The sequence below is a fragment of the Theropithecus gelada genome, chromosome 4 (assembly GCF_003255815.1).
Source record: "Theropithecus gelada isolate Dixy chromosome 4, Tgel_1.0, whole genome shotgun sequence".
Lineage (NCBI taxonomy): Eukaryota > Metazoa > Chordata > Mammalia > Primates > Cercopithecidae > Theropithecus > Theropithecus gelada.
The window spans coordinates 157,195,550-157,207,114 of NC_037671.1; the positions used below are offsets into that span (position 1 = coordinate 157,195,550).

At 37.1% G+C, this 11,565-nt stretch overlaps 2 protein-coding genes across 2 annotated transcripts; both read left to right on the plus strand.

The window, feature by feature from the left end:
• Window positions 1-208: 208 nt before the first annotated feature.
• On the plus strand, window positions 209-1,255 carry TAAR9 (trace amine associated receptor 9). Its single transcript, XM_025383407.1, is given in 3 exon segments — window positions 209-428; window positions 431-822; window positions 824-1,255. Coding segments are annotated over 3 exon segments (1,044 nt in total).
• A 1,530-nt stretch (window positions 1,256-2,785) lies between these two features.
• Window positions 2,786-6,601, plus strand: TAAR8 (trace amine associated receptor 8). Its single transcript, XM_025382383.1, is given in 4 exon segments — window positions 2,786-2,805; window positions 5,570-6,301; window positions 6,303-6,320; window positions 6,322-6,601. Coding segments are annotated over 4 exon segments (1,050 nt in total).
• Window positions 6,602-11,565: the final 4,964 nt, after the last annotated feature.

Consider the following 11,565-nt stretch of genomic DNA (forward strand, 5'->3'; position numbering starts at 1 on the left):
TATTAAAATGTGAATGTGGGAACACTTTTTAGAAAGGTCAAGAGGTTACAGTTAATATGGAAAAATATTGGTAGAAAAATCACAAACTTTTATCAGTTTAACTGGAGATTTTTTCCCCCCTCCTAGAAGTCTTTGAAATTGCTGCCTTTAAAAAAATTTTTTGAAAGCAGGAATTTGAGAACTTTAAAATAGTTCAAACAAGAAAGCAATGGTGAACAATTTCTCCCAAGCTGAGCCTGTGGAGCTGTGTCCCGAGAACGTGAACGGATCCTGCATTAAAACTCCTTACTCACCAGATCCTCGAGCTATCCTCTATGCTGTCCTTGGTTTTGGGGCTGTGCTGGCAGTGTTTGGAAACTTACTGGTCATGATTGCTATCCTCCACTTCAAACAACTGCACACACCTACAAACTTTCTGATCACGTCGCTGGCTGTGCTGACTTCTTGGAGGGAGTCACTGTGATGCCCTTCAGCACAGTGAGGTCTGTGGAGAGCTGTTGGTACTTTGGGGACAGTTACTGTAAATTCCATACATGTTTTGACACATCCTTCTGTTTTGCTTCTTTATTTCATTTATGCTGTATCTCTGGTGATAGATACATTGCTGTTACTGATCCTCTGAGCTATCCAACCAAGTTTACTGTGTCAGTTTCAGGGATATGCATTGTTCTTTCCTGGTTCTTTTCTGTCACATACAGCTTTTCGATCTTTTACATGGGGGCCAACGAAGAAGGAATTGAAGAATTAGTAGTTTCTCTCGCCTGTGTAAGAGGTTGTCAGGCTCCACTGAATCAAAACTGGGTCCTACTTTGTTTTCTTCTATTTCTTTATACCGACTGTCACCATAGTGTTTATATACAGTAAGATATTTTTGGTGGCCAAGCATCAGGCTAGAAAGATAGAAAGTACAACCAGCCAAGCTCAGTCCTCCTCAGAGAGTTACAAGGAAAGAGTAGCAAAAAGAGAGAGAAAGGCTGCCAGAACCTTGGGAATTGCTATGGCAGCATTTCTTGTCTCTTGGCTACCATACGTCATTGATGCAGTGATTGATGCTTATATGAATTTTATAACTCCTCCTTATGTTTATGAGATTTTAGTTTGGTGTGTTTATTATAATTCAGCTATGAACTTCTTGATACATGCTTTCTTTTACCCATGGTTTCAGAAGGCAATAAAACTTATTGTAAGCGGCAAGGTCTTAAGGAGTGATTTGTCAACAACTAATTTATTTTCTGAAGGAGTAGAGACAGATTAAAAACATTACTAAAAAATACAAAAAAAAAAACTAGCCGGGCGAGGTGGTGGGCGCCTGTAGTCCCAGCTACTTGGGAGGCTGAGGCAGGAGAATGGCATAAAAACCCGGGAGGCGGAGCTTGCAATGAGCTGAGATCCGGCCACTGCACTCCAGCCTGGGCGACACAGCAAGACTCCGTCTCAAAAAAAAAAAAAAAAAAAAAAAAAAAAAAAAAAAAAACATTACTGTGGAGACCTCAAAACTAACTTGAAATTAAGGTCAAGTGCAAAAACAAACACTTGGACATAGAGAGGCAAGCATGACCATCTGCCAAGTTGGAGGATGATACGTTCAATAGTTGTTCTAAAGCATTTGTTGTCTTCATGTATTTTGACATATTTTAGATTTAATGATAGGTGAATAAGATCTGTCCAATCTTTTCCATTTAGCATTCTTTTGTGGTTAGAAGAAAGTGGTTCCCTACTTTCTTCTCTGAGATTCCTACTTGTATCTTCAAATATTTTCAAGTTTTGTAGTTTCTCCCACACTAATGATCAGTGTTCAGCTGTCCAAAATACACAAAGGGGAAAACAAAGCTCCTGCTTTACTTACAAGTTAGATTCTCTGAGGACAAAAATCTTTAATGTATATCTTTCTTGAGAAGAAGACACGGGATTATAAATTCTTGAAACTTTATTTTAATGTAAAAAGACTTATAGAGAGCTGGAATGTAGAACTTTCTAGTGCTCGGAGATCATCTGAAAAACGCCTGAGCGCTTTTATTTTCTGAACCCTGGCAGTTCTTTCTGCTCATTTTACAAGGACTGTGTTAGCAAAGAAAACGTTTAATGATTATGTGAATACACACTACATCTTACTTTTGGAGAATATAATTTATTATTGTGGAATAAGCATGTGAACAAAAAGATGGCTTCTGTAGTTCTTTTTTTTTTTAGTAATTTTAAATAAAATAATAATTTTTAAAAGCCAATTCAAATGAGCAATTTTTCACTTTTGAGTCCTTACTTTGTACCAGATATTGTATTTGACATTGAAATTGTATAAAGCTGAGTAATCCAAATATAGCCAAGCATTGTTTCAAAATAGCAAATACCCAAATTGGTATTATACACTCTAGGAACAGCTTCAGTTTTCCCATCTGATTATACATTTCTCAATCAATAGAAATTTTAATTCTTTTAAATTAAAAGTATACATTGAGTGTTTCCAGATACAGTCAAAATTTGAAAAAACAAATAATAAAATGGTTTGCCTTCTCAAATCCCTGAATCACAGCCTGAAATCTTTGTTTAGGTAGCTGATTTTCCCAGACAATTCTGTAATAGGTTTGTTTTATAAAATGAAAAGAAAAAGTAAGTGAGTAAATAGAGCTACACAAATATTACGTGTCATACATTTTGTAGATGAACCAGTTTGGAAATACTTTACACAAGATTAAGCTGTTTCGTATTTGTGTGTTAATACCTTTCAAAAAGATCAGAGAATATTTCAGAGGAAAGCAAATTAAAGGTAAAAGAGGACAAAAGGAAGATGCAAGTGTTCATAGCAGGGTACCTATTTGTGGTTCAGATAATACTGTTAAGGAACGGCTTTATTGATCAACTTTCAAATGCTCACAGTTAAGGTCCCATATTCTCCTTCTTTAAAAAGGAGCTCAGAACTTGAGAGTCAGGTAATGTCTTAATAGAAATGTGAGTTCCTTTCTTCAATTGCAAGTGTGAACTTACATTGACACATAAAAAATAAGGAACACAGTTTGGGGGCACTTTAAAAATATATCCCATTCCATTTACTTGTACTATATAGAGTGTAATTTTAGATGAACTGGTTTCAGAAATAAATACTGTACAGTTATATTTCCAAGATCGAATCCACATCATAGTGGAGAATACACTTCCAATCTCCTCTTTCTTGCTTATTTTCTTTTCCTCTTCTTGTGGTGTTTAAAAAGGAAGTCTTTTGATCAAAAATTTATTTTCCCCAAAACTAACTAGACTGTTAATGCAACACCACTCCTCTCTTCTACACATCATTTATTTATACAAATAAGTGATAAACTTCTTCACAAGCTGCATACCAAGTTGCTGCAGGGCCATGGATATATTTGAAACAAGACACACTGAGGGTGGAAGTAGGCTTCACTCGGGAAGACCATCTGCAAGTAAAATCTGACTTTGGAACATGCTGCTGAGCTTGGTCTCAATCCTGGAGCACTGTGGTTCCAAATTGTCTGCTTCAGCCAATGGGAGGTTGCAGAACTATTGCAAAGAGGTAATTAATCCACTTATGTCCCACGTAGAGGCTATATAAATACTATGTCTCTTATGTATATGTACTATTATAAATAATACATGTTTATTTTTTATTGATAAAATGCATATTTATTTAACATCATTGCTGAATTTATAGTAACTTTTGTCCACATGTATTTTTCTCAATTATCTGATACTAAAAGGACAACTACTACATTATGTGAAGCTCTTCGTATTTTTAAAAAATATTAAACTACAAGGCTACAGTAACCAAAACAGCATGGTACTGGTACCAAAACAGAGATATAGACCAATGGAACAGAACAGAGTCCTCAGAAATAATACCACACATTTACAGCCATCTGATCTTTGACAAACCTGAGAGAAACAAGAAATGGGGAAAGGATTCCCTATTTAATAAATGGTGCTGGGAAAATTGGCTAGCCATAAGTAGAAAGCTGAAACTGGATCCTTTCCTTACTCCTTATACGAAAATTAATTCAAGATGGATTAGAGACTTAAATGTTAGACTATTAGGGTTTCATGCCCATAGTTGCTGTCTTGAATTTCCGTCTTTGAAGTGTGTGTGTTGTTAAATGAAGGGACAACGGAGTGTGTGCTGGGTGCTTTGAACCTCAGACCACCAGTAGTCTTGCATTACACCTGTCCCTTCTTCCCTGGGATGGGTATTCAGCCTCATGTTCCCCTGCCCCATGGCACCTTGGGCTCCATCTAGTCTCCTCCTACCTGCTCTGACCAGGGACCACTGCCATCCTCTTTTCACCCCTGCAGAGGACAGGATGCATCACAGGGAGAGTTGCAGTCAGGCACATCCTCCACTGTCTCAGGGCTAGGCATAGACTGTTGTCCCCATCTCTGGCTGGCAGAGTCATAGCACGTTTGATGAGCTCCTCAACAGGGCCAAGCCCCTCATCACCTCCAATCCAGGTATCAAGTGCTTTCTGGTGTGCAGGTTGTGATCCCTTGGGGGTCATCGGTCTACCTTTAGTTGAGGTAGCAGGCCTGTCAGAAGGGCAGATGCCTGGCTCAGCTTCTTGCCCCCATCCTGACTATGGCATATTGGTTCGGCAGCTGGTAGGAGGGGAAATCTGGCAGTGGGTGGGCCATGTGCAAGCTGAGTTGCAAGGCAGGGCATGCAGACACCTGTGAGAGTCCTCACTTGCCCTGCAAATACCTCTTTGTCCAAGGACATTACATAGCAGATATTGAACACTATGACAGGCCAAGAAAGACCACAAAAGAAAGGTGAAAGCTTTCTATTTCGGTACCTTTAATGACATTTTTGTCCATATTTTTGAACAAGCGTCTCTGCATTTTATTTTGTGCTGGATGCTGCAAATGATATAGACAGTCTTGTAAATAAGGAATAGATAATATTATTGTCAAATGCTGGGTTAGGCTATTTCAGGACAGTTGAATTTAAAGAAATCTCATGGTTATGAAAATCATAAGTGTTTCTACCAAGTTGCAGAGCACAGAGAAACAGTTCTCCTATGGTAGGAGAACTTATTAATTATAATTATCAAAAGTGGGATTCATTTCATGATTCACATCTTACACTGTGGGGATTCCTTGTGAAGAATTTATAATGGGTACGATGGATTGGCTGGTTTTCTAAAATGTCCTAGGAGATGGAAGCTTATTAAAAGGTGACTTCTCAAATATGTAATTATGTTATACAAGATCGTCCTTTGAAAAGAAGAGATTCACATGTGTGTAAAACTAGGTATTTAAATTACATTTCTTCAATTATTTGGTTAATGTGATTACTGGGCTGATGAAAATTCTTAGTAGATTTGCTTGAGGTTAGCTACGAGGTTTAGACATAGTGACAGAAATAATTATGAGATTAAAGACAGAATTATGTTTTATGTTTTGAAATTTAATTTCTCTTGATAATTAAAATTAAAAAAGAATATAATATGAAACAATATTTGTAAGTACTCACATATGCAGTTTGTTTGTTTTTGTTTTAATTTTCAGAATTCAAAATTATAATTCCCTATCACAAGGAAGGACAGAAATAGCAAACAACAAACAGCAGAACCGTGACCAGCAATTTTTCCCAACCTGTTGTGCAGCTCTGTTATGAGGATGTGAATGGATCTTGTATTAAAACTCCCTATTCTCCTCGGTCCTGGGTGATTCTGTATACAGCGTTTAGTTTTGGGTCTTTGCTGGCTGTATTTGGAAATCTCTTAGTAATGACTTCTGTTCTTCATTTTAAGCAGCTGCAGTCTCCAACCAATTTTCTCATTGCCTCTCTGGCCTGTGCTGACTTCCTGGTAGGTGTGACTGTGATACCCTTCAGCATGGTCAGGACCATAGAGAGCTGCTAGTATTTTGGAGCCAAATTTTGTACTCTTCACAGTTGCTGTGATGTGGCATTTTGTTACTCTTCTCTTCTCCACTTGTGCTTCATCTGCATCGACAGATGCATTGCCATTCCTGACCCCCTGGTCTATCCTACCAAGTTCACCATGTCTGTGTCCGGAATTTGTGTCAGCGTGTCCTGGATTCTGCCTCTCACGTATACCAGTGCTGTATTCTACACAGGTGCCAATGATGATGGACTGGAGGAATTAGTAAGTGCTCTCAACTGTGTAGGTGGCTGTCAAATTGTTGTAAGTCAAGGCTGGGTGTTGATAGATTTTCTGTTATTCTTCATACCTACCCTTGTTATGATAATTATTTACAGTAAGATTTTTCTTATAGCTAAACAACAAGCTATAAAAATTGAAACTACTAGTAGCAAAGTAGAATCATCCTCAGAGTTACAAAATCAGAGTGGCCAAGAGAGAGGAAAGCAGCTAAAACCGTGGGGATCATGGTAATAGCATTTATTATTTCACGGTTACCATATACAATTGATATATTAATTGATGCCTTTATGGGCTTCCTGACCCCTGCCTATATCTATGAAATTTGCTGTCAGGGTGCTTATTATAACTCAGTCATGAATCCTTTGATTTATGCTTTATTTTATCCTTGGTTTAGGAAAGCCATAAAACTTACTTTAAGCGGGGATGTTTTAAAGGCTAGTTCATCAACCATTAGTTTATTTTCAGAATAAGTCTAAGCACTAAGTTGAGAAAATTAAAAATATTTTCAAAATTATGAATTTATGAGGAAATTAAACATAATAAATAAATAAAACTTTTCAAAATTGGAGAAATATATCACTTTTCAAATTAACCAGGAAAAAGATCACAGGAAGATTAAACTATTGTAAAGATATTTACTACATTAAATAATAAATGACAAAGTGGTTCACACATGTCACCTGTCTCTATGTTTTGTACACATCCTTGCCACATGCACTTGTTTTTTCCAATTTACAGAATTCTGAATCGCATTTTTGGATGTGACATTTTGAATCTTTTTTTTAAAATGCTCAACTTACTTTCATTTATTTTCAAGTGGCCATTCTTTTTTTTTTTTTTTTTTTTTTTTTGAGATGGAGTTTTGCTCTTGTTGCCCAGGTGGGAGTGCAGGGGTGTGATCTCAGCTCACTGCGACCTCCGCCTCCCGGGTTCAAGCAATTCTCCTGCCTCAGCCTCCCGAGTAGCTGGGATTACAGGCACATGCCACCACACCCGGCTCCTTTTTGTATTTTTTAGTAGAGACAGAGTTTCACCATGTTGGCCAGGCTGGTCTCAAACTCCTGACTTCAGGTGATCTGCCTGCCTCCGCCTCCCGAAGTGCTGGAATTACAAGTGACCATTCTTTAAATGTCTTTTGCAATACTGTATTAGTTGGCTAGGGCTGCATTGTTTAAGTGGTTTTTGCTAAACTGTATTATTTGACTAGGGGTACAATAAGAAAGTACCACAGACTAGATGGCTTAAACAACAAAAGTTTATTTTCCCATGATTCTACTGGCTGGAAGTCCAAGGTCTAGGTGTCAGCAGGGTGAATTTCTTTTGAGGGCCTCTTTCCTTAACTTGCAGATGGCTGTCTTCTTTTAGTGTCTTCACGTGGTCTTTCTCTATTTGTGTGTGTCCTAAACTCCTCTTCTCATAAAGATAAGCAATCGTATTGGATTATGGCTCACTCTAATCACTTCATTTTGACTTAATTATCTAGACGTGAGTACTAGAGGTTAGAACTTCAACATATGAATTTGGGGTAACAATTCAGCTCATAACAGACACAGTCCACGTGGGATGATACTACCAAAGGGTGTGTTTATTTGCTGCTCTTCTGTGACTATTCCTCCCTGTTTCTTTAATGATTGTGCCTTCCAGGAGTTTGGGAGGCAGCAGGTAAGCCTCTCCTGCCTAATGGCTGGGCAGAATCTCAGCATGCTCACCCATAATATGGTGGAACCAATAATTCAGCCTTGGGATCTGGAAGTGACTATAGACATTGCCCAGAAATGTTTCATGTGAAAAAATCTACCACAAAAAGTCTGGCACAAAGATTATTAGCAAACGGAAACTGCAAGAATTACCAATCATCACACTAGTAGCTGTCATTTCTATGTCAACCTTTATCTCCTGAAAATAATGTATAACTTGCTTCCACAACTTTTCTTAGTAGTTTTTCTCACACTAAAAATAATGTGTATTTCACTACCTAGAGTATTGCAGAGTCGAAATTCTATGCTAATACTGTAAAAAAAGTGTATTAAAAACAGTATAAACACTGTGTGCTATAACTTTACATTTTACTCTCTGGGAGTTTACACATTGGTTCAATAGAAGTCATTTTGGAATGCATATCTAGAGTATTCTATATAATGCTTTTGTTGGCACCATGTGATAACCTCTTTGGGCATAGATGGCTGAATTAGAGTTGGACAGGTGATTTTAGGAAAACTCTTCAATAGCCTTGGTTAAGTCCATCACATCATCACTCAAAAGAATAAGAACTGAAACACCAAATCCGTTAATACTGAACTTTAGAATGAAGGTTGCTGTATCTTGCCTAAGTTTTATTTCTCTGAGTTTTAAGTGGTCATTGTTTCTTTTATTACTGTGACAAAAACATACTTGTCACCAAAACATGTTCAGCACATACTTAGAGATGAAACATTTGAATGTTTCTTTTAGGCTCCAGCTAAAGACAAGATGGTCTAATATTTTCACATGGCTAGCTAACACACCTAAATGAGAGAAAAATCAATATAGAAATTCAAAAATAGGAAGTTAAACTATATTTGCAGGTAATATGACTGAAAATAAATTTGTCTAAGTCTTCCTTATTACAGTTGAGAACTAGTCCCAGACATCAACAATTCATACCCTGATGTAGAAATAGATTACAAGACATACATTTTTCTGTAATTATTTTGTTTACTTAAGACACAAATGTACTCAGTGACCTTGAATTATAAAATATATATCACCAAAGAAAATTTTCTTATTACATTTATTTTTAAAAATTCCTATGTGGGACATCTTCTTCCAGTAATGGTAGAATAGGTTATTTATTCCATTCTCCTAGTGAGAAGATCTAGGAAACCTGGAAAAAGTGTTTTAAAAATCTTTAAAATATCAGAAAGATATAAATGCAATCAATAATTATTTAAGATTCAGGGAAAAATGAAATTCAGAGAGATGAATCCAAACTTTAGGGCCAATACCAAAAGGAGCATCTGAGTATGCGAAGAGTGAAACAGAGCTTTTAAAAATTATTATTATTTCAATAGTTTTGTGGGTACAGGTGGTTTTTTGGTTACATGGATAAGTTCTTTAGTGGTGATTTCTGAGATTTTAATGCACTCATCACGTGAGCAGTGTATAGTGTACCCAGTACATAGTCGCCCCCAGAACCTTCTCCCTTGAGTCCCCAAAGTCCATTGTATTATTCTTAAGCCTTTGCTTTCTCATAGCTTATCTCCCATTTAAATGAGAACATACAATATTTGGTGTTCCCTTCCTGAGTTACTTCAGTTAGAATAATGGCCTCCAGCTCCATCCAAGTTGCTGCAAAACACATTATTTTGTTCCTTCTTATGGCTGAGTAGTATTCCATGGTGTATATGTACCACATTTTCTTTAACCACTTGTTAGTCAGTGGGCACTTGGACTAGTTCCATATCTTTTCAATTGCAAATTGTGCTGCTATAAACATAAGTATGTATGTGTCTTTTTCATAAAATGACTTCTTTTCCTTTGGGTAGATATCCAGTAGTGGGATTGCTGGATTGAATGGCAGTACTACGTTTAGTTCTTTAAGAAATCTTCATACTGTTTTCCATAGTGATAGTACTAATTTACATTTCCACCAACAGTGTAAAAGTGTCCCCTTTTCACCATATCCATGCCAACATCTATTGTTTTTCACTTGTTAATTGTGGCTGTTCTTGCAGGAGTAAGGTGGTATCTCACTGTGGTTTTAATTTCCCTGATGATTAGTGATGTTGAGCATTTTTTCATATGTTTGTTGGCTGTTTGTACATCTCCTTTTAACAACTGTCTATCCATGTCCTTGAAGGACAGATTTTGACAGCCTGATATGGTTAGTGGGGAATGATTAGATTGTAGAGTCTAACAAGAAAAATGAGCCCAGGCAACACCGACCACTAATGGTTTTTGTTACAGTCTGGAAGACTATTATTCTCTAAACATCAGGGTAAACCTTTACTTCAAATAGTCTCGATGTCTATAACAGAGAAAAGGATTATCCCAGATTGCTGGTTTTTCTAGCCACATGCCACAAGTAAAGGCAAATTTTCTCTGAAGAAACATAATATCTCAGTTCTCAAGTTATTACACCAACTTTTCATATAGAATGTCTCAACTCAATTTAAACAAACAGGAAAAAGGAGAAAAGAATATCGTGAAAATCAACAGAAATGATGGAAAAAAAATTTTAAACCAATGGGAAATCTGCATTATGCCTTACAGTAACTTGATTACCTTTAACAGTTTTTAATATAAGAAAGCTGACCACATTCAAGGAAATAATCATGTTTGGAAACTGTAAACCATTTTAAAAAATCAAAGTTCTAGATCTGAAAATTGCTGCTCTCTGCTTCTCAAGCCACAAAAAATCCAGACATTCATTATGTAGAGGTCTACAAATAGGTTATACAAAAATAGTATCTATGTGCTGTCTGTCTCCTGCCTCCTATCTCTCACAGGTCAGAATTCATGCCACAGAAAGTTTGCTTCTTGAAACTGTAGGGTATCTTCATTTGGTCACTTCAACAACCTTTGCAAAAGTGAATTTCCACACCACTTGAGTCTGGAAGTGATGGGAGAAACTAGTCTCTGGGCATTGGCTACAAACCATGGAACCTCATGCCACTAAAGGGTTTGGTGTCCTTAGGGGTGTCTTAGAGTAAGCAGCAAAGTGTTAGTCAGAGAATATGACGATGTATAAATATGATGGTCCAATACAAATGCCCATGGGACAAGGAAGAAATCAGACTGAAAATTTGAAAATATTATTAATTGGATGATAAAATAAGATAAAAAAATAGCAAAATAAAAATTGTAGAATGAAGGGGAGAAATTTCTGATTTGGACTATGATGACATAGTTTGATCAAACCATCTCTCCCACTTAAGACAATTATAAAAGCTCAACTGAACATATAGAACAACTGTTTGAAGTATTGGAGAGCAACTATGACAGCCTAGAATTGTTGGACAAAATTCTAGAGAGAAAGGAAGCACATTGAAGTGAGCTGGGCCTTCTGCAAAAATGTTTATATTCACAACAGCATCTATTCTTGCTGTGACACATACAGGCTAAGCAGAAAATGGTGTCCTAAACCAGTCAGTAGTCTCCAATCGCTGTCTGGAAAACATTTGTAGTTTAGGGACCAAAGAAGCCAGTGTTTCAGAGACCAACACTCAGGAGAAGGGAGAATAGCAGAGAAGTGAGGGCAGCATCCTGTGTTGCTTTTGCCCTTGGAGATTTTTCTGAATTCTGAAATTCTCTGTGGCTAGAACCCGAGAAACAAAGGAAAATGTAATTGCTCAGAAGCTAAGCAGGACTTTGGCAGTCTCTTGTAACTGGAGAGGCAAAAATTGCAGTTCAGGGGCTGCTGCAGAGAAAAGACCAAGGTAAACACCCCAGGATT